The 25,314-nt window shown below is 35.1% G+C and overlaps 1 protein-coding gene across 1 annotated transcript in view; it reads left to right on the forward strand.

Annotated features, from left to right (window-relative positions):
• LOC143354063 (zwei Ig domain protein zig-8) overlaps positions 1–25,314 on the forward strand; it is a 265,431-nt gene that overhangs the window by 186,200 nt on the left and 53,917 nt on the right. Inside the window, exons 3-4 of the mRNA XM_076787797.1 lie at positions 7,457–7,698; positions 18,578–18,797. Coding sequence (XP_076643912.1) covers positions 7,457–7,698; positions 18,578–18,797 — 462 coding nt within the window. The remainder of the gene's footprint in view (positions 1–7,456; positions 7,699–18,577; positions 18,798–25,314) is intronic.

A 25,314-nucleotide genomic window follows, 5' to 3' on the forward strand; every position in this document is an offset into this window, starting at 1 on the left:
TTATTTACTAAAAGTTGTACAGTTATCCGGAAATCCGATTATTCTTCTTATTTTATTTATTACCTCTGTTTGAGGCGTGTATCTCAGCAGCTCGGTAACTGCAGTTGAGCACTGAAACGGCACAACACCCATAATGTTGTATCCAGTTTTTAATGGAAGTTCTACACATTAAAATTCGTCATTTGAAAACTTGTATCATGACTTCATAATTTTGTTAAAATTTAATGTTCCTATTACGCTGTACCTACGCTAGTGCTACAGCTGTACACCAGTCAAGTAGACGTTTTATGGCTAAACTTTAACTTAGGGAACCACAGATTTTAGACTTTTTTTAGATTTTGACGAGAAAATAATGACGTAATGCTAATCGTGTAATACAATAATATAAATGTTCAAAACTGTTGAAAAGTTTAGTGGTGCTATAGTTATGCTGCACATGTATTTTCATAAACAGAATAACAAAATCTATATGTCTATAAAGTTTCATTTAAACCGGTGCGGTGATCTGAAAATGAAATATGCAATAAATGCATAGAATGTCGCAATAAGTACCAAAATACGCTGATGGGTCATCGGAGTCTTTGATCTCAAGTTAATATCTGAATTGCTAATATGATTTCTGGTTTCCTATGTAGTTCAAAATATGTTTCCCAATATATCGGTTAATTAGTGCCTTATTCCTTTTTATATTTCCTATACAAAGCTAGGTTGAACGCGAATATCGATACGTGAATCTGCCCAATCACTTTTATGTCCAATTGTTATATGCATATCAGAGAGAACACGAATCCTTTAAGATTGCAAATATCGTGACAAGGTATCAGACGTATACGTTACACGACATACGCAAAATCTATCATATATATATACGTCACGAGATAAGTAATATGCAAAATCTTAAAGATCTATTGATCTTTCAATGGCTTTTATGCAGCAACTTCAATTGCATGCAATTTTGTGACTCTTACACATATAAAAATGTTAAGCATTAAATTATGCGTCAAACATATGATCTCATATGCAAATTGTCGAAAAAGCGAGCCGTATCTGATATGTATGTTGAAACATAAAATTATACGTGCATCAGCATTTAAAAGCTAGATTTTTTATTCTTTCACTCCAAAAATTATATCATTATAATAAACCTGTAGAGGGAGATTTTTAAAAAGGATGATGTAGAAAATGAACCAGAAATTACGAAGTGGTCGGTGGGTTACTGTTAAGTTAGTGTTACGGATTAAATGCAATAAACGTGTGGCCTAGTAATAATTAAAATACCTGACACATGGTTCAGTAATTAATGGTACATTATATAAAACAAATAAGAGCTCATTAAATGTGCTATGTGTATGTTTCAAAAGTAAATAATTATACAGTGTGTTCGACTACAGGTGGGAGAAAATTTAAGGGGTGGTTCTCCAAGACAATATCAGACGAAAATAAAGAATAAAAAATTGCGATTTCGGCTTCATTTTTTAGTTATTATGAATTAAAAATCCGCCTAAAATGCGGCAACCCGACCAACAGAGGTGTACGTTGCTTACGTATTATAATAACTAAAAAATGAAACTGAAATCGCAATTTTTTATTCTTCATTTTCGTCTTATATTGTCTTGGAGGCCCCTTGGAGGCCCGCAGTCTACTTCACACTCGCGTCTCTATTCTCCTGCGTACATGCGTAACCACTCGCTCGCACATACATACAGAAATAGGCTAAAGTTTTGAAAATCGGCCAAATCCGATTGAGCAAAAATTTGGTAAACAGATTCATTTTAGATTAGAAACATGTTTCCCAAAAGGATTTTTGGCGACTCGAAAAAATTTTATTATCATACGAATCGAAATTCGTTGGTAAGGTAGAATATGATACAAATATGATAAAACAATTTTTTTCCCTTCGCCAAAAATCCTTTTTTGGATTTGACCGATTTTCGGAACTTCAGCCCAGAAACACATTCATTGTGTTATGTACCTAACACAATAGAAATGTTCGATCGCTTGGTCTTATCTATTGTATACTCCAAAAAAATAACCATTCCAAAAGTTACTGCAATGTTCAAATTTGTATTGTAGCTATGTATGGAATACAAATTTTTATAAACTTTACTTGGTTGTATAAATAAAAATTTGCGGCTTTTTACAAGTTGTACAATAGCTGACGGCAATTGTTAATAAACTTTTGATATCGCTGCTATAAAGTGGGATAGCGTTATCTACTACCTACAACTTAAATGATTTTGCGTTTTATCTCAGCGAAACTGTAGCTTATTTATGCACAGCACTTGTGAAACTCAACCGAGAAATGTTAGCACAAACTTTCTTATTCACACGGCGACGCCTGATCAACGCAATTTTTTATTTCATTCTTCTCGTCTTCTTGTTTTATGCATGTTATGTGTCTTGTTTATTTTTTAATAAAACAAGGTTTTAGAAAAGTTTCGCGTATTATATAATATTTTGTCTGAATTATATTTAGCTTAAATGACTTTTGTAAAAACAATGAAACCTGCTTACTTCATTAAAATCAACGTCTGTCGGCCGGATGTGTTCTCTCGTCGCTTACCTAATTTGCAATCTCGTAATTCTTTTATTCCTTTGAATGAAATTTTAACTTTGTTTTGACAATTTTCATCTAAATTAGAGTTTACCTCTAATAATGCGGTAACATAAGTCTTAACAAGCATGTGAAATAAAATTAGGTCTTCTCGTCTGCGTGTGTATCTGCCGTGTTACAACACATAGTTTTAACCAGATTTAACATCATATTAGAGACATGTACTAAAACAATAACAATTCCGTGTATACAAGAAATTGGTCTGCCGCAGCGATTCAGATCAAAATTGGACAGAGCTATAAACACATTATACTCTAACAGTAAATTGTATCTAGATATATGTATATAGCCTGTTGACGGATAGACGGTACAATTGAGGAGGGAATAATTGTACACGTCAAATAAGCCGGAAAAAGGAATCAAATTTTTTTATCGGAAGCGTCATTTTCAAAAAAATCATGTTTGAAAATTTCACGGATATGAGTTTTATTCTAGGGAAATCAACTGATGCAAAAATGGAAGCCTGACGAATTTTCAATCGATTTTTTCGACTTATTTTTACATGTAGAACCATCATATAAATGGTATTGGTATGCTCACTAATATTTATGTTTATTAATGCAATATTACAAAAAAAAAATCGAAGCTTGTATAATATCGATTATTTAGGTATCGTTTTCCTGCATATTCTGTTTATACATTGTACGTGCTTTTCACGATGATTTAGTACAAATAAGTGGTAAATATAATTAATTGATCGTGAAATTCCTCAATTGTGACTAAATAGCAAATTGTGCAAGACACCGTGATTGTGCAAATTATACAGTGATGCTTCTTGTGGTGATTAATTTATGCATCCCAAACGTTGGCGCAACGTACACAATACCCACGATTAATCTTCATCAATAATAGTGATGAGTTTTTTTAGAAGATCGGCTAAAATAATGTTCGTGAGTTGTCTGAAGATCAACAGCAATACTAAACAGATAACAGATTTGTTAAAACCATTATGCAAACATTGTAATTTTATTGTACCAGTTATTACACTATGTATAATACGTTATTATATAACGTATATAACGTATACGTATACGTGTTATGTATATGTAGTATGTATTAATCTTTGGTACTTTTACCCTTTCAGATTTGTATTGATTGTGTATATTTTTTTAGATCTCTTAAATATTGCATTGCAGGAATTGAAAAGGACACAATTTCTAAACCTTAGCTTGAAAATAGAAAAATAATCCAGTTATTAAAGCGAGTACGTAATTGAAGACCGTCTGTAAATAGAGAACATAATGTATGCGGTTTGATACGCATGTGGCAACAGTTTGAAATTTGGAGTATTTTATTTTGATCATTAATCAAAAATAAAAAAAAAAATATCAAATAAAATAATAGGTAAATAATTATTATTTTACGCAACTCGTTCAAGATATGTATAACGATTCTCAATTGTGTGTAATACACCCTTTCAATTAGATATCTCTGAAAATACTTTTAATTTTATGTTTGAACCACGTCGCGTATTGGGTATGTAATTATCAGGTTTAAAGATATATTATAAACGCAACCCAATATTCAGTCGGCTCCCCAAGTGATTTAAGTGGCAATAAATTTTCATAACAATTGTTCATTAAATATCTTAAATGATTTATGGTTCTCCAGACAACGGTAAAATACATGTAGGGCGTACGTAGCATGTACTGCGTATCGTAATTTAATACTTTTAAATCCTAGTCACGACTCATCATTGCGTTGCACACGAATGTATAATTATTTAATTACGTGGAAGCCAAAACGATGTCTTTATTTGAATTTTTTGCACGTAAATTGCGTACGCATTGTCATTGAAGATCGGCTTGTTAGTCATAGAACTACTTGGATTAACCGAATTATTTGTACGTGCGTCAAATTGACTAAACTGAAACTGAAGGTATAATCATTTTATTATTATTTTTCAATCCACCGAATAATTGATCTGTATCCGAAACACCTTCTCTTCTAACGTCCTAACTCCTAAGGCAATAGCGGTGGACGTGACATAAACATCTCAGCGCAATTGGCTGTCAATGCGCAATACTTCTATCACTGGAAATGCATTTTCTTATTGTCAACGGTGTCACTGTTCTGATATATTAAAGTAATTGTGATAGGAATGTCAGTCGAGATAGTTAAGTTGGTATAACCTGTTAGAATATCATTCTCATTAGTCGTTCAAGGGATATGCTGGCGTGCTATACGTATTCTGTTCTCGGTAATTTAACACGTTGTTCTGTATTTAATGTTGACAGTATAAGCGTGAGAAGTTTAGACAGGACTCACATCTTGTAGACGTAGATGGTGGTTGTCGTGGTTGTACTTGTAAAATTAAATTCGGCTGAAGCAAGCAGCTCAAAACACGCTCTTTCGTAAACTTTGTGTACGTCGACGTGTTTCTACGCTGATAGCGTTTCCGTTACTTTCTACTCAATGTGGTTTTCAACTGCGTCGAACTTTTGATACTCCAGTTGCAGTACTACCTTTTTCCATCTAAAAAAGACGTTCTAAAATGTGCTAAAAGAAGAAAAATGATTGTATATATTTTAATACTCTCCTTAAAATGCGTCATCGTGCCCTTCATTCGACTTTATAGTCTAGCACGGAAATGCTCAATATGCCTAATAGCGGGCAAGGGCACCCGTCGATACCGGAGGAGCTACGGATTTAGCGGAGTGGGGGTACGCTGTAGCACAACCGTAGCTGACAGCGTAGCTGTGACAATGCGTGTGAAAAACACATGCAGCCTCGCCCGCAGGGGCGTGGCTTCGTTCTTGCAGGGGCGTGACGTATGTCCGGGGCAAGAAAATCGCTGCCCGTACGGACAAACGCTGAACAGCTCTTCTCTATACTCTAGTACGAAGCTGCTCAACATGCCTATTAGCGGGCAAGAACGCCCGCTGATGCCCGTGAACACAGCTACGGGCAAAGCTACGGGCAAGTGATTTAACGGAGTGGGGATAGGCCGTAGCACAACCGTAGCTGACCACGTAGCTGTGACAATGCGTATGAGAAACGCATGCAGCCTTGCCCGCAGGGTCGTGGCTTCATGTCCGCCGTTCTGTATATGCCAAGGGCAAGAAAATCGCTGCCCGTACAGGCAGACGCTGAACAGCTCTGCTCTAGTACAGAGTTGGGCAACTTGTGGCCCGCGGGTCAAAGACCATTTACCCCACTATTTTTCTGTCCCTATTAGCGATTCCCACCGTGCCTACTGGTGGCGGGTGGGAGTGGGTAGTAGTGGGCCGACGGAAAAGACGTTGCCCAGGAAAGGGATAGTGAAGTACCTTTTTCTCTCTCTTTTTCTCGCCCGGACGCGGCTAATATATCAGTTGGCGGGGGAGCCGCATGACTAGGAATAGGATCGTAAAGCCGCGATGGGGAAGAAGTTGAGCAGCTCTGCTATAGTAGATTGCTGCAACGTGGTCTCCATGTTTATCTATTGATGTTCCTTTCATTCGGTTCATTCTGAAGACCTCAGGAATTAGCACTTCTCGCGATGATCAACGTTGATAGAATGGCATTCCGCTGTGCCAATTGAGGTAGCGGTTCTCTTAGGATGAACTCACAGTTGTTGTGTGCAAAGACACTGTGTGCGATATCAATTCGTCACAGGATTTGCATAGATACAGTTCGAAGAACCAGAGAATGTGGCACGATATGTGTTCCCTATTCAAAAGCTGAACTCAATAATAAAAAAAATTTTAAAACTCGTTAGAAATGTATATTTTTCATATCTATATTTTCGAATCATATGTGATAGTTTATTTCGTGTTTTATTTACGCATTTCTATAAGACATACAAGAGAATGAATGAAAAACGTATTTTCATAAGAATTTTCTTCTCCCTTCATTCCTAATGTTATTGTTTGCATCGTATAATAACACTCTATACAGTTCTATGCCTTACTTAACGGTACCAAGAATTTCGATAAGAAATGTTAATACCCTCTTGTCGCCACGACAAAATTATAAAACAGTCTGTATTAAACAAGCAAACGCGAATAGTGAGTAAAAAATAATTAACGAGTTATGTAATTAGTTAGTTAAATACTGTAATATTATATTATAATCACAGCCGATACAAAAATAGTGTTCTTATAATATACATGAAGCAAGCTCGCAAAGGTATGTGTATAGGCCACCCAGCCTCGACGTTATTGCTACCTATGAAGGCTATCTATAAGTTCTCTAGTATTATTTATAAACAATTCAATAAAATCTCCTATAGAAAATTTAGTTATCGCAACTATTATTGTGACGCACAGCTTAATATAACTAAAAAACGAAGTTTGTACGTTTTGAGTTAACCGAACTGTTAACGAGAGTACGACGCAAAATGTTTCCAAATTCCGAAATCGTGGCGAAATTCTCAAAACGCATTTCAATGCGGATAAAAATTATTATATTATGGTTTTTGAAGCCGTTAATTACGAATCTGAATTAAAAATTTTTGAAAACATGGTCGTATGATTTTATATTATAATAATCATCCTTATACCATCTTGGGACACCCTGTAGAGATATGGAATAAAATAGTTTACGATACTTTCAAATTGTTTTCTAAGAGAACGGTTCATTTTTGACCCGTGAGAAGTATGTTTCTTTAAATGAGTAGAACACGATGCAGTCATACAAAATTTGACCTTGAAAAAGTCGGTCAAGGTCAATTTTGTACCAAAACTTTTTTAACAGATCTTCGCCGATCCTAAGGTGTATAATCACGCTGCAACGGTTTTTATACATCATTTCTTGACACCCTGTATACAGACAGCTACTTTATTACGTCATATGTCAACCGTTTAAGAAGTAGTTCAGGAATAAACTTGACACTGACAGTTTCATTTTCGTCTGTTTCAGATCTGCCACGAATGACAGATTCGGTATCAACGAAATCAACGACGGCGGCAAAGCGATCGATACCAACGGATGCACCGATGCTGTACTATATCTTCGACGCGCACAGTACGCTAAATAAGCATCAACATCATCACGATCATCGGTGGGGTCCTCATTTCGAAGGGGAAGGAGAAAATATGACCGTTCAAGCCGGCGGCCGTGCCGTACTCGATTGCAGAATATCCTTGCTGCAGGACAAAACCGTGAGTTTTCTTCTCCCTTTTTCCATTTCACTTCTTTTTCTCCCCGTTTGCTCGCACTCACCTCCGAACAATTTTCTCCTCGTGCAAAATTAGAAAGACGATAATTCACGATTAATCCTGAACTGTACGACTTCGCTACCGTAGGATAAGCCGCCACAATTTATTTTAATTAATTTCTTTGTGTCCGCCTTGCCTCGTTCCTCGCTCACGAAGAAACTTTTAGGAAAAACGGTACGGTCGTTATCATCGGAACCATCACCTCCTTTAAAATTAATTTAATACCTGCTCTCGTTGATATAGAGAGAATTTCACGATTGAACTGAATTTAAATGATAATCTTCGATCAGATGTAATGCAAATACCCTACCGTTATTCCGTTTGCACTGAAATATTTCTACCGTGATTACAGAAAAAGTGAATGAATTTTTCTACGAAGATAATTTCTTTTTGTACATCTATAAATGATAAAATTACAACACAAAGTATATTAAAACAATTATAAGCTAATGAAGTTAGAACATCTCTCTCGGTATATGCTAAAGGAAAAGACTACTTGTACGAGGAAGAAAATACTAACAATTATGCAACACCCGCATTTCCTGTAATCATTTAAATTTTAAATGAAACAGTTAATGTATACAGTCGCAGTTAAACGAGATAATTGGATGACCTGATTCAGATGGGGCACGCCGTATTTGAAATTTGTACGAAGTCTTTCAGCAAACACAGGGGATAGTTACGCCAATCGTTAAATCTCGATTTACTTAGTGAAATTTTCTATGGAACGGTTATGATCTGTTTGTTAAGTTTACTCGGACTACCTTAGAACGTCTAAACGTCTACTAAACACTGCAGGAACTCATTCGATAGGAGCAGTTATATTCTGAAAACGTTGCACTTCGTTGAACTCCAGTCGCGCTCGCCTCAGCGTAATATTAGGCTATTAATGTCGTTGCTGTTGCTATTACTGCTAACGACAGTGTCGACTAACCCGATTATCCATCCATGATTATCTTGGAAATATATAACTTGCCTAAAGATGATATTTATTGTTCTACATTATTTTAATCATGGCAGAGCCAAATCTGGATGACATATTCACGACTCGCGAACGCATCGTAACCTATCAGTGAGATTTCAGTGTTCCACCTTTAACCATAGGCAGGCCGTTTCATGCCAAATCAATCACCCTGGTATACAGGGTGGTATACAGGGACACCCTGTATACACGATTAAAAATACGCTTATGCCTTCAAATTTTTACTGATTAACGTCTGCTACATTTATCTTTGTTGCTCGTAACTACAAAAATTCGTCTTAGGAACTATATTTGAAATATGAATTTGCTGTACTTGCGTCACTAATAAAATGAGAATACTTTTCTCCGCGTCTCGCACCAGTGGGAAATTTTTAGATTTATTATTAAAATTTATTAATTAAAAAATTAGAACACCTTAACTATTATGAATCCTTTTTACTGTTAGATTGAATATTCAATCCCTCTCGTATAAAAAATAATATCTGTAGATTTAAATTATGTAATTACTTATACATGTAATTGTTAATCAGGTATTCTCACGGGTTTAAGTATTACAGTACGCTAATCGGATAGGATTAGACTAGCGAAACTATTTATGTGTCAATCTTTCTTTCGCTTTCCTTGCCACAAGTATTTGTAAAAATTTTTAATGTGGAAATATATTACCAATAGCTTATAATATAAGTTAACTTTAACCTATAGAATAGGAGAATTGCTTTTGTTTCCTTTTTCTAATTTAAACTTGCATATTCGTATTCAAGACTATGCAGACGAATAATGTGTACATATGCAGGTGCATATGTAGGTACATATGTACATATACGCGTATATACATAAAGAGTGAATCGTGCAACGGGCTCAACTTATTGTGAGATTGTTCCACTGTAATGGAGCAGCTGAAACTTTTTGTTTTGCATAATATGGCGGACAGAGGCTTCCTAGATGATTATACTACATAGTTGAAATTACAATTAAATATTTTACGTTTATATCAAATATTAAAAGCCAAGATTTTATTAAGTTTATCTGGACACCAAACAATGCAGGAATTCTGGAAAATGAGAAAGTAGATCTACTTGCAAAAGAAAGTTACGTAATAAATTGGCTAATTCACAATCATTACTATTATGTGGGCCCACATTGAAAATTTACATAGTATGAAACTTTCGTCAAAATCGATTGATGCGGAAACGAACGATAGCCATGAAAAAGTGTAAGAATTCATAGATTTCTTATAATTATAAAAAATCATAAAATACTGCAATTTTCATCATCTTCAAACGTTTGTAGCTCATTGCAACGTTGATCGATTTTTGTTGGTATTTTTTAAATTTTCAATTTAGGCCTCTGTATTTTCTCTGTAATTCCGACCAATTGCAATTAAAAAAAGAAATTTTCCTCGTCGTGTAGTAAACTAATTGTTCTAACTTCTCGAAAAAAAACCCAAGTCGTATGGTCCAGCATTAAAAATATTATCGTTCTTTTAAAAGTGTGCGAGCATTACTGTGATTCACTGTATATGGCAATGCTCAGGTTATCAGAGGGAACGAAATATACATTAGAAACTAAGCATCTCAAAGCCAAGTACTGCTTCTTGTCTTTGTCTTGTTTTTGCCTTTGTTTTGTTTCTTCTTATGTTTCTCCTGGTATAGAAGATCTAAAAATAATTTATAATTTTCTTAAATAATGTTCCTGAAGAATTTAGAAACTATGTAATATCTAAACTACATGTAACAATGTTGTATTTGCTAAATAAACTATTTGGTTTAAAGCATTAATAAATAAATATTTCCAATGGTTCTGAAATAAGTGGTTACAGCAAGTAATGTGGAATTTTGAAAGGGGTAGATTAGAGAAAATATCAACAAGAGAACAAAGAGCATATGGAGTATATTAAACGAACAAATATCGAGAGCAAGAACAAAGATGAGATCTTAATAATTGTTGCAAAATTAATTAATGAATGCCCAAACAAAGTGTAGATGCGTGACCGCCACAAGCCGTACGGATTGTCTTTTCAATCCCCCTAGAATCATAAATCCCAATTCGATTACCGTGAAACGTGACTGATTCACGTGTCATTGCGATTATTGTTCGTTAAATTAATCTAGTGTCATTAGATCAGTCGGTAGTTGTCGGGGTATTTTGGTTTTCGAGGCTGTTTTAGCACGAATGTTTATAATGTTTAAAGATTCTCTCAAAATTTTACGTCAATTGGTCAACTGTAATTTGAGGTATCGTGGCAACCGTTTCGAGAAAAGCGCGTTTAATGATTCAATTAGCAATATCTCGCAACGAGGGTTGCATTCTTTAAGAGTCTATAAGTTATAGTTAAAGAAAATGCAAAAACGAAAAATCGATTTTTCGAAAATAATAAACCAGAATAGGTGTTGAGGTTTCTGACAGTATTGTCAGGGAACTGTCTGATTGCACTTCTGAATTACACTCTGTTATTGGTTTTAGCACTGCAAAAGCAATCTTTTCGAGAGCAGAACAGTTGGTTAACTGGTGGAAATTCTGTTAAAGTCACACATTCCATGACCATGCTGAGTTTGGCAGTTTAGTAGTGCCCCCCAAAGGTATCGTTGATTCAACTGTGGAAACCGAAACAAACGAATCTCGGTTGCACTTCGTATACTGGTTGCAAATCGACGCGCGACGCACAGTGGTCAATTTGGACAAAATCGGATTCAAAATCAAGGAACTTTCGATAGGAATGAGGTCGAGCGATGAAATTTTTTTAAAATGAAAGCTGCAACTTTGTAGAATATGGGAAAAATAGAGAGATTGTGGTACGAACGTTTGTTAATCTCGAGAAAATTCGTTAAACGCGCACAAATTCAAGAAAATTTTAGTTTTTCCAATACCACGCGCGGAAAAAATTTTTTTTTAACATGCTATACATCATTTCCCATAGATTTTTTCACGCTGATTTCAAATCTGGTCTCAAAATTTGTCTACGACCTCAGGATTTTGCAAAAAATAGATTTTTGTGACAAAAACTAATGAAGTAATTTTTTCGTTGAAATGATTGGATGGTAATAATCTCCCTATTTTCCCATATTCTACGAAGTTGCAGCTTTCATTTAAAAAAAAATTCATCGCTCTATTTCATTCCTATCGAAAGTTCTTTGATTTTGAATCTGATTTCGTCCAAATTGACGACTGTGCGACGTTTCCAAATGCCATTATTGATAATCTAACGTGTTAGACGAATGTTCTAAAGACTAGAATTTGAAAAAATAAATATGGCGAGAAGAGCTAATATTTTATTTATTATTTTCTAGGATTCTCGTTAATATGCAAACGAAGCTACTGTTTTGTAAACAAAACATAAAACTATTTTTGCGCGCGGAAAATAAGCGGAAAGCATGTTCTGTGAAGAAATATGCAATGCAGAGAGGATGTGAAAGAATAATAAAATTGCCGTTTGTTGATACGGCAGATTCCGAAAAATTAAAAACATAATTGAAACCGTACTCAAACTTCTAGCACCTAAACGACCTATATTTTACAATCGTATGATACCCAAAACCTATAATATCTCAATAATGGAAAGAATGGAGTTATCCCATCGTACGTTTCATAGTAAACGTCCCTATTTTTATATTGGAATAATTTTCGGGTCACAATTTCATCAATTTTATTATTATCTAAACCGTTCATTTGTTTGATTTTCAAAATTTGACATATGACGTTCAAACGTTGGCTTAGGATGTAATTTATACATTTGTTTTCATAAAAAAGCCTCAGCATAATAGCAACTAATATAAAAATTTCAAACAGGCTCTTTTTAAAAAGCCTCGTTTATAAAGAAAATACTAATAGTGACACAAATCGATCTTTAGGCTACGTTCGTGGTAGGCGATTGCTAGCTGCTACCATCGACAGTATGTGTCGTCAGTGAAGCGATTGATCGCCAGCGATTAAAAAATTTAAAAACTTCGTTTGTACAATGGATATCGGAGACATGACTATGATGTATTCGCTCGTTGATCACAAATGGCAAAATCGAGCAATGAAAGAAACATAAATACACACATCCATTTTGTACAGTGGGAGACTAAAGGTTTCTCTAAAATTTAATAATCAAAATTTGAAAAAACATTCCAAAAAGTGTTGGAATTATACTCGCACGAGTGTTCTTTCATTTGATGAGTTGTTGAAAATGTTAGAGCTGTCAATAACCAGTTGAGAGATACATTGTTCTGAAAATCAATACCAGCTGACAAAAAATTATAGGTCGCTCCACGCAAAATCGATTACCGCTTGCAGTTGACATCAGTCTTTGTTCGAAATGAAATACAATAGAGACTCCCGTATCCGAACTAATAGGGAGACAAAATTGGCCGGATAGTGGAATTTTCGGATAATAGAGTAATTACTTTCTTTTGCATTAAACTTCATATTTCAAGTAGACATGAACAAAATTGACAGTTTCTTTGAACACCTAAGGGTCCCATATCTTTTTAGCCGCTAAGTCACATAAATTTTTTATTGTAAGCAGCAGCGTAGAATTACGTTGTATTACATACGGATTCGGGAGTCTCTACTGTATCATGTACATGAAACTGGTGTGCGTTTAAATACTTATTTCGTTGATTTTCATTTTGAAGGTGAGAATTTCATCTTTTGTACTTGGAAACTTTTCTCAGATTACCTATCAGAAACTCGAATACATGTATCCAGTTATGTCAACAGATTTATATCAAACACAACTTATTTATATCAATCACATCACTTTATAATTGAAAAAAGGGACATTTTAGTTACTGGATAGTTTTAGGGTGCGTGTCCAGTTGAGAGTAAAACTGTCGCGAGTTATTTCCGAGAGTCAAATTCTTCAGTGTTTTATTTTGCACAAAAGGAATAGCACTTTTAAAATCTTGTGCGTGCTTGAATGGAAACGATGGTTAAGTTTGACTTTTCTTAAATCTGTCACTTCTGGTGAAATTAATTAAAATTTTGCTAGACTATTATTCTACTAAAAGAAAGATGCTTACAATAAACGGTATAACAGATATGTGTAAGACGAACGCAAAAGAAGGAAAAATTTAAGGTTTGGGGTGTGAACTTGGTAGTGAAGATGGCAGAAGAAAAGTGGGAGAAGACTTGGGTGGGCGATGAGAAATGGTGTGGACACAGACTAAAAAAAGCGTAGACTTTATGGCGTCGGAAAATGCATGAAAATATTCTACAAGGCCCGTCATGTGGCAACTTAAGAACGTTTGGCATTCAGGATAATCTCTTAAAACCACGATCTTGTATGGAATTTTGAATTTACGAGACTAAGCAGCCGCTCGACAAAAAGTTTTGCAAAAATACGTTGCTTTTCAACTGTATTTTGATATAATACGGCATAATATTTTCAAGACATAAAACTACAACGAATTGGTAAAAAATCAATCTTGAAGTTTTTAAGAGAGAAGGACCCTTCGAGTTCGTAGAAAACAGACCTATTACTTTTGAAAATAATTTCGTAATGAGTAGGACAGTTGTTTGCCGAGATAAGGAATGGGGGTGTTTAGCAACTAATGATGATTTAACAACAATTGTAATGCAAACTTTTGTTCAATTAACGTTTTTTTTTTTTTGGAATTGTACGTCTCTATTCGTTTAGGCGTGTCAAACTCACAATTAGTAAAAATCATAACTTTCGTTAACATTAAGTAGTGGTAGTGTTATAAGGAGTTTCTTATTCTAGTAAATAATTATTGTCAGAATTAGATTCTTCGACCCCCAAAACCCCTAAAACCCTTCTGTTTGTAATCGATAACGTGTAATTAACAGAGACATGTATTTTGTCCAGCTTTTTGCGTTATTTTATGTTGTTAAGGATCATTTCTAAGTGATATGTTCAAACTTTCTGTATGCCATGCTGATTTTGAAATATTTTTAGAAACTCGGAAGTGTCTTACCACTTTGTCGCGGAACGTACATCGGAATCGGTGCCACTGGCGAACTTCGGAAGCTGTGAAACATTCGAATTGTTCGATTCAGATGTCAGGTTTCCGGGTTCCCATAACTGGCGCCCATATCCGCGTCGACAATAAACTTATACCCGTGCGCATTCTATGTGGTAGCGCAAAGTACTTCCGGATGTGCGACGTGTAAACCGTCTGGAACGGTGATTATTTATCCTGGAAGCGTTAGGGGCTGTTCAACCGCGGCGTTCAGCCACCGTCAACTTGTATCTGTCAGCGCCACGAGACAATTGTCAACGTAAACCGGACACCACTCATCCTGTTACATTTTATCCCTGTTCTGCTGGGTTATCTATATTTTGTCCGATGACATACGATCTAGCAACTGTCTGCGAGCTTTTCTGCTCATTTACCATTTTAGCATTTCTGTTTCTATTCGAACGATTTAATCAACCCTTGATTTTAATAAAAACCACAACCGTGAAGTCATCGTAGCCATAGTCGGCAGATGAGGGGAGGGAGCACGAATTGAGGGGAACAAGTTACCCTTTCTCTGCTAGTACCGAGTTAGTCACGTGACATTGTGACACAGACACGACAGAGACGCGTCACGTGACCGGGCCGTGGCGGAAGCGTGGGGGAAAAGCGCGATAAAAGGGGAAATTAAAGTGGGGGAACAAGTCTTGACCTGGAGATCACTCGAACTGAGACGAGTGCGTCTGCGCGAGCCGATACAGTTTTGAATAAAGACCATATTTGGCCGAGTATCATAAACACTATTAAAGCCAGAGGCATAGTTTATCTCAAAATAATGTTTTTCTTTTTTATATGGAATTCAACGGCCCAATCCGATTTTAGATATTTTTAATTCTTTCATTCGAATATTAATCCATATTCCTGGATATTTATGTGCAAGAAGTACACACTCAAATACTATAGCACAGATAAATCGAAATTTTGTATTTTTTGCATTGTAAAGAAAATAATTGTAATTTAACACATAGTCTTTAGATGCGAACAATCAAACAGATATGAAGTGTCACGATATTTCGAATAATTACGTGATGATACAACTCCATATTTATTTCTAAGATTTTTTATACGTTAAATTCATTTTTCAACGCGAAAAGTAGCGAAAGTAATCTATCAGAATCAGTTACCATCACGTACATCACTGATAACCATCCATACACATCGACCTCTATTGGCCAGATAATAGTAGGTTAGATATCTATGTTGAAGATATACGATATCGTGTACACTTAATGGGAATACCGGGAACACTATCCAATTCCAGTTACGTGGATAAACTGCGGATTTCAGAGTCCCGCTTATCCCATGTCGATCGATCACTTAATTCACCGTCAATTCACCTATAACGGGCAAATAAACAACACTCATGTATGCGCTGTGCATGTCTTATTATAATAGAATAGAAAATGCCTCAAACGCTGAAAGTAGTACAACTTTCTTTGATTTTTAGTAGATCTTTTCCAAAGTAATTTTGTAAAATTTTCTCGGAACGTTTTCGTGTCGTGCCAAAATTAGTAATTGAAAAAATCATACAGTTAGTGTCAAGTATAAATCATCTGTAAATCACGTGCAAAGTATTATATATAATTAATTGCTTAATGATTTATTTTCTAATATTGTTTATACAGGGTGTTCGACTACAAGTAGGAGAAAATTTAAGGGGTAGTTCTCCAAGCAATATAAGACGAAAATGAAGAATTAAAAAATTGCGATTTCGGCTTCATTTTTTAGTTACTATCAATTACATATGTGCTTAAAATGCAGCAACCCGACCGACAGAGTTGTACGTTGCTAAATCTGCAGTCCACTAATTACATTTTTCGTCGCATGCATTATGAATTCTTTCTATTAACTCTTGTTGCGCATGGGTTTTCGTACAAATAAATTTTCGTTTAAGTTACTAAACGTTTTACAGCAAGTTCAAGTAGTAAAACTCATGCTGTATAAACAGATTACATAAATGTTGCCATTCTGTTCCCCTTTCTATCGCAAAAAAAAAAATACCGATACATCGTTATTTCATATTTGCCCGACAACGTGAAAGCAGAACATCGTTATTCCTTTCGTATTTTTCTTACTTTTACACGTGAAACATGATGGCATCGTTTAGCGAGAAACTCTGGCTATGCTCAATTTTCGAAACTGATTTAAAGAACGTTTAAGAATAACAAAACTAAAATAGCACGCTATTGTTACCTCAATATTGTTCAAAATGCTTAAACGGCTATCTACTGAACAGGACAAATCACATATACGGTAAGGGATCCAATTACTGTGGAAGTGCCAGTTACTGTGCCTATATTAATTATACTTGTTTTTAAAGCATAATGAATATTAAAAAAGAGATTTTAACGAAAACATTCAATATCTCTTTTTTTAATATTCATTATACTTTGTAGATAATTGGCACAGCCACAGTAATTGGGTCTCTTACTCTAGAGATATTCGAAACTAAACGGCAGATACGATTGTAAAGCCAGAAATCCACCGGAAAGCTAGGCTAACAATAAGCTATTATATGCTATGATAAGATAGTCTGTATTATTCTATGCTATGCTAAAAAGTACAGTATATACCTACCGAAGTGAAGCTGCTGCGCTACGCTGTGTTATACTACACGTGTGAACTATCCGCTATCGCGTCAGTTTGAAAGACGATGTCGGAAGAAAACGTGGACCTACGTGCTCTACCGAATCTGATTGTGAACTCCGAGGAGAGTAACGCGTTCTATGTTTTCTTGCAATTTATTATGTTTCCAGGCCTGTCCTTCTCATTTGTTGTCTTCGTAGATATATGATATAATATAATGGCGAACATATTTTTGAGAATATATATCTCGGTGCCCGAGGCGAAGCGACGGCAACATGTATAGGGAAAAGATGTTTAGAATGTTGACCTCAACAATATACAGGGTGTCCCAAAAATGTTGTACTTCCTTGAAAGGGAAAGTTCCTGGGGTCATTTGAAGTAACCTTTTCTTTTGCGAAAATGTTCTCCGCGGCTTTGTTAAAGAGTTATCAACGAAAAATACGGACCAATCACAGCGCGGCTATAGCGGACGGATTCCGGCTTTGCGAATTACGTTCGCTGTAACCGCGCTCTGATTGGTCCGTGTTCTTCATTAATAACTCCTATACAAAGCCAGGGAGAACACGTTTCGCAAATGAAAAAGTTACTTCAAATGGCCCCAGTAACCTCCCCTTTTAATGAAGTACGACATTTTTGGGACACTCTGTATGTGGTGTACTAACTAAAGCGTTAGAAACTGTTGTCTCAGAATCGAATGAAAATATCGACTTCCTTTTTTTTTAAATTAAATTGTTAAGGGGAGCTAATATTTTAGTATGCAGGTACTACATTTTTTGGCGTAACTTTTAGGTGGGAAAAGGAGGTAACCGCAATATTTTTTTAAACGGGAAGTGGATTTTTTGTTATTAATATACCCCTCATTAGCCTGAATAACATTTACTTGAACAATTTTTTTATTGTGTATAGTTGTATTTTAAGGTTGTTCAATGGTTCTACGATAAGTTTGTTTGGATGATAATCATTTACTGGGTTATGTCTACTCATTCGTTGGAAATTGATGTTCATTTATTGATCGTGTGGTCCATTTTTCATTTAGTCCTATGTCAGACTTCGAATGTTAGCTGCAACCATCAAATATTGTAAAAATTGTGTTCTGGGAAATAAGAACAATAAACAAAGCCTTCTTATAGAAATAGCATTCGAGAAATAAAATAAATAACAATTTGCGAATACTAATTTGAACAGACACGCAGCTTAAGTGTTCATTCATTGGATAGGTCACCCAATAATTTTACGGCGAAACCAATTTCAAGTTGCTTGACAAATGAGAGTAATATAATCCATTTGTTGACAGGTGTCCTGGGTACGTAGACAGGATAATGGAGAGAAGGTAAACCTGCTGACGGTGGGAACAATCACCTATACAGGAGATCCAAGGTATACAGTGAACTTCCAGTATCCAGATAACTGGCGCCTAGAAATTAAACCAGTGAACAGTAGCGACGAAGGCCAGTACGAGTGCCAAGTCAGCACCCATCCACCTAAACATATTCATGTGAACCTCCACATCAACGGTGAGTACAGTATACCTCGGATATAACTCACTTTTATGTAGGTGTCCGTATCGTAAAAGTTAATCCTTTAGGACCGGAAGTTAAAACATTCTCGTGAAGACTGATTTAGTCTTGATGTTGCACACCGAGGATATCTCGATAGGGAAACATACTGTTTGTTTATACACCGTCAATTTGACGACTTTATTACGTTTACCCAAGAGCAACCTCAGCGACTGACTAAATATTTGCATGATTATTTTCATGCTTTAATGGAAACTTTCTGAATGTACATTTGCAAGAACAATATTTCCGGCCATTGAGACGTTTATTCTAGATGTAAAACATTATATTATTTTATGTATATACACATATACATGTGTACATTAAAGGAATACAATAGAGGATCTAATTATAAAAAATAAAATTAAAAATTAAAGAATAAAAAATTTTAGATTATGCAGAATTTTCCGAGTCACCTTTTGGCCAGCTAAATCAGCCATTTGGGCCACGGCGCGTCGTTAATCAATAACTTCCTCTGTAAATTGGTCGTTGAATTATACTGTGCGTGCCTCAATGATTCGCAACGTCTGGCAGTTCCGCGTTAATTGCACGGAATCGGTCTGTCGATCCTATGTGACCTAATCGATATTTAAAAAAAAAACTCCATTGTCCAAAACCGTTGTCCGTCAAATTGCGTTGATATAAATCGTTAATTTATACTAATCACAAATCTCAAGGAAAAATATTTCCCCTAAATGAATTGTTATTACGCCTTATTTTCTTCAGGAAAGAATTAGTCTATTCTGAATTTTTCAACGAAACGTTAATCTTCCTAAGTAACATCTTATATTTTCATTGAAGCATAAAGATTTTTTAAGGTTCAGAAATGATGTCGTTAACTTCAAATTGAATTTGTACCTCGCAAGAGTAGATATTGTTTGAGCTACAGTTTAAATTTATTGCCTGTTTACGTCCCTTCATTTAAAAATTTATCAAAACTACTTTTGAAGATTTCTGCAGCAACTTTATCCGCAGAAAATTAGTCCCCACTTATATCCATTCGACGAATACCTTGACGTGACAAACTTTGCTAACAAACTGTGACTCGCTTTAAAATTAAAATTTCTTTTTCATTTTTCGTGGAACTTTAAAGCTTCCACGTATATCACTCATCTTGACGTAAGGATTCCTTTACCTCTGCATTGAAAAAACAAATAATACACCAGAATATTAGAGTATATAAATAACATAAATAATAAGATAAATTATTAATTAAGTAATCAAAGAGTACAACATTTAAGTATTTATTTTTATTTGTAGCAAATACTTGTTAGAACATTTAAGTTACGTCAAAGATTTGTTACAATATTTTTTAAATTACGTCGATATCGAGTTTATGTCGCTGAAGGCTTAATCGATATTTGATCAGCATTCTTGTGTTTATGACTATAATTGGATATTAAAAATAACCATATACTGAGTTACAGTGCATAATCTGTATGAATAACTGATTATATTCTTTTTGTTTCGAATAATTGTAATAATTATTATTACATTAAATTGTTGGGAATTATTATCTAAGTGCTCTTAGCTCAGAGTTAACTTTTCAAATTAGAATCAACAGTAGCGCGTTCCTAAACTGTAACCTCTTAATACCCAAAACTACTTTTATTTGACACCCCTCTATTTCTACAAAAATTACTATATTTATCTTTCTTTGTTACGTTTGTCTGTGTTAATTTTTTTGCTTCCTCGGTATTTCGCTTCATGTGTGCACACTTCCAACCACTCTTTTCCCCTGTCGACTTCGTTAACAATGTTTGCGAGGCTGCTTACAGACCCATTAATACGACATGATTTATATTCGGTTGCATATTAACAACAGTTGCTGTTCGCGATACTCCTCCAGGCATTCGACGAGAAAATTACTCGGTCAAGTCTCCGTTCCCTTTTTGCTAAATAGATCCCGCGCACTATTCTCGATAAAATACGCGACGCGAGTCCAGGGTAAAAACAGCGTGAAATGTTTCCTTAAATGATAGCATGATGCAGGGCAAATTGAGGAGGAACAAACGGTCGTTCCATAACAGAATTACCTAGGATTTAAGGGAGAAGAATGGAAGCATTGAGACTGAAGGAAACGAGTTTCAGGAAATTTAAGTATTCGCCAGAGACTACTCCAGGGAGTCGCTAGATTTTCACGGTAAATATGGTTTAAAAATGTGATCGCAAAGTGTTGTTTAGATAGTGCGTTTACAGTGCGGATTGATTCAACATTTATAAATTGTTTTAATTACATTTAAATTACTTAATCACTTCAATTACTTTAGTAAAATGGAAAAAGTATTTTACGATACTTGCTGCTCTTGTCTCGATATTGGTTATAAGACGAACAAAAATGAAGAAGTTCAACTATGGCAAACAAATGACGAGCTTGAAAATTTCGTAAAAATGTGACTAAAAGAAATCAAAAGAATATTCAGATAATTATTGCATTCGTTTATAATCATATTTGGTTAATTGGTAATAATAAAATATGAACTTATATAAATCTATTATATTAATTTTAGCAGAAAATTAAATATTTCTAATACAGTTATTGACACAATTGCCTGTGAAAATCCCGTAGCCAAAACAATGGGAATGAGATGAACGCAACTGCTTAGAGTAGATTAGTATTCTCGGGATAAGGTGTTATTACTGTAATATAGAAGCAAATCGGGCATGATATCATGGAACATTTACCGTTCCATTTGAACTCGCATGCCATTCCTCAAAATACGTACAGGTACTCTCCATGCAAAGCGTCCTAGTAATCGCAATAAAACCGAAAATGTAATGACAACTCATGGAAATATTTTTAAATTTGACCTTACACAGAAATATAAATGAATTACCTAAGTACATATGCAGATTTTGATTGTAATATTCTATTCTAGCAGACATTCAAAATCATTAATTTTTTGTATTCAAATTTATAGTACATATAAACAAAGTATTTATAATAAAGAATTAATATTTCTTTATTATATAATAATAAATTTATTAGCCCAGTAATTAATAAAAATTTTTCTTCTAAAACCTCATGATATATTTAAATTCAACGCCTAGATATTTTCCTAAAATTTTGAATTGATATTTTAATTTTGAAGTACGCGGAATAAAGATATTGAACAAATTTAGAAACTGTCTTGTGCATATATTGCAAGCTTTAATTGAAATCTTACTGACTTGTCAACATAAACTTACAATAATCATGTTTTTTCCTGTGTATTTCACGAGTTTCCAATCATGTTATATCCGTGTTCATAATTCATTAAGACTTCTTACACAGTAAATGAATTTATTTTTCAGGTGTTATGAACTTAAACACGTTTCAAACCTCGATTAATTGTAAATGCCTAGATTTATTTTTAATTTTTGTTTGTATTTAAACTTCATTTTAAAATTATGTGTACAGGGTGTTCCACTACAGGTGGGAGAAAATTTAAGGGGTGGTTCTCCAAGACAATATAAGACGAAAATGAAGAATAAATAAATTGCGATTACGGCTTCATTATTTAGATATTATCAACTAAAAATCCGCCTAAAATGCGGCAACCCGACCAACAGAGGTGTACGTTGCGTACGTCATAGAGGCGCGCGACCGTCACGAATCAAGTGACAGATACTCTGTGTGCCTCACAAGAAGTCACCTGGCAGGAATTCAGCAGGAATGCGGATGTAAACTGTCCGATTGGGTTATTTCACAAGCATTTTCAGTTCTAGCCGAAATATTGGCTAAAGCGTGTGACGTCAAAGCCTAACCATTGGGTGCGAGCGGGGACCCCTTAGGATACGTGACTGTCGCGCACCTCTATGACGTAAGCAACGTACACCTCTGTTGGTCGGGTTGCCGCACTTTAGGCGGATTTTTCACTGATATTAACTAAAAAATGAAGCCGTAATCGCAATTTTTTATTCTACAATTTCGTCTTATATTGCTTGGAGAACTACCCCTTAAATTTTTTTCCCACCTGTAGTCGAACATACTGTATGTTATAATGTTATTATTATTTTCTAGATTTTATGAAATTAAATGCATTTCAAAGATCGATCAATTTTACCTAGTTTTATTTTTAATTTTTATTTGTACTTGAAGTGTTTTCTTTCACATTTTACACTTACAAGAGAACATACCAAAATAACAATAGCAGATCTTAATGAAAATTTGAGAAGAAACAATTCGTACAAAAATATTCAAAATGTACATCAACATATACATCAGTCATTGTTCATATTAAAGAAGTAAAGGTACCCCCAACATTTAGAATAAAAACCATATTTGGCCGAATATCTTGGAAACTAGTAGTTGGAAACTTGGAAAAAACTGTTACACAAACAATTCTGTAGATGAAAAATTGTCATTTATTTTATGAACATCTCATGTAATATTATTTCTCCTTATTAACCCTTTGCACTCGAAGCTGTTTTACCTCCAAAACAAAACATTTCTTCCAACCTAGAAAATTACCCATCTATATATTTTTTTTTCGTGTTATACATACGAAAATGGCGCAATTTATTCGTGCAATACTGAAATGTTTAGTAATTTTTAGTGGCGCCTTACAGTCGCCATTCGAGTGCTAAGGGTTAAACGTGATGTGTGATGATGTTCTTACAAAACCACATATTGCCGCGAACGAAACAAGGAATTCTTGATCTGAAATGAAAGATTCTACCACACCCAACCTACGCTTCTGACATTACTCCAATAGATTCCCACCTTTTCCGGTCCATGCAGCATGGACTTTCGAATAGCTATCCGCTTCCAGAATGAAGAAGAAGTGAAAAATTGAATAGATCGCCCCAATGTATCGCTTCAAAAGACGAGACACTTTATCGACGAAGGATTGGATTTCTACCTGAGAGACACTGAAAAGTGATAGATTTCAAAGGAGGCTACTTTGATTGAGATTAGGTTAGGTGTGCTATTCCTTGTGTATCGATGAATTATCTGGCAACAAGAACTTCTGCGTTTTTTTACAAAAATGTGTGTTCAGATGCGAATAATCAAACCGATAAGAAAAATTTGACATTGGTTATCATGTTGCCAGTAAGATATACTATAGAAAAACGCTCGTCCAATTTACCCCGAACACCCTGTATACAGATCGGTGACGGGTCGGGTAGTAGCGGGAAAGGTGTCTTATAGATAGTAGTAGATACTAGTAGTAGTAGGCTAGATACAAAAACGGGGTAACCAAACTCTGTCAGGACCATTGACTGATGAGTATTACTCGACCCTTATAGTTTTGTCGCAGCTACGAGAGCATATTTTCACTTATTATTAAAGTTATTGTAACCGTAGCTTTAAGGAAGGTGTAGAACTGTATAAAGTTTTACTGTATCATGAAAACAATAACGTTAGAGATCAAAGAGAAAAAAATTCGGTAAATGTTTACAAAAGGGGACCGAACTCCGATGACCTTGACCTTGAAATATGTTGTCAATGATTCAAGCTATTAATATTTTATTTTTGACTATCCTTCATTAAAACTTGCAGAGTGAACTGTACTTGTAATCTCGATTTATTTGAAGCTCTTTGCGAATATCTTGGAAACTAAGACAGAGCGATGGGTACATAGGGAGAAGTTTCTCAGAATGTCGACCTCGACACCATATTTCAAGGGCTGGTTCATCGGGGCTGGGTCCCCTTTTTTAAACATTTACCAAAAATCCTTATATACAATATATTAGTCTTATAGTTTTGTCGCGGGGTTTATAACGAAACAGTAGTTCGCAATAATAGTGAAGGCGAATTAATATGAAAGGCTCATTAAATATCTGAATTTCAGAAAGCTATGATATTAATAAAATATTAATTTATGCTATAGCAACGCCACGAAAACACACTTAAACTTGATGTCTTGAAAGGAAAATAAGATACATCTATTCCTCCTTTAATCAAGCATGCAAACTCCCGCCTCGATGCAAATTGAAGGAAACGTGAGAACCAGCGTTTGTTCTGAGAGCTCAGATCTTATCCCGATGACACTAAAGGAATCGTTTAAATCGGACAACGAAGAGAATAGGATAAAGAGTAAAGGCATCCAGTACGGGATCAGGGCTGGAAACAAAGAGAAACGGGAAAGAAGCACTCAGGTATTCAGCGTGAGCTGGAGGGAATTGGCTACGTTCCTAGTACCTTCGTGAACTACGATGACACGAGGTTCGCATTGGGAATCTGTCGTGGGATAGGACCGAAATGAAGTTACTAGGACAGAAACCAGACAGAGTGGAGAACAGTTGATTTCGGTTTATTCGACATTATTTCCCCCGTGAAGTTGATATCGATCCGATTTTAAAGATATCGATCCGATTTAAATTGATTATAATTAAAAAACGAAGCCGAAATCGCAGTTTTTTATTCTTCATTTTCATCTTATAATTGTCTTGGAGAACCACCCCTTACATTTTTTCATATACGTCATTTTGACCCTATCGTTAATTCCAATACCAGTAATACCATAGTTGGCAAATACAGTGTATTTCA

This window comes from Halictus rubicundus, chromosome 1 (genome assembly GCF_050948215.1).
Source record: "Halictus rubicundus isolate RS-2024b chromosome 1, iyHalRubi1_principal, whole genome shotgun sequence".
NCBI classification, from domain to species: Eukaryota; Metazoa; Arthropoda; class Insecta; order Hymenoptera; family Halictidae; genus Halictus; species Halictus rubicundus.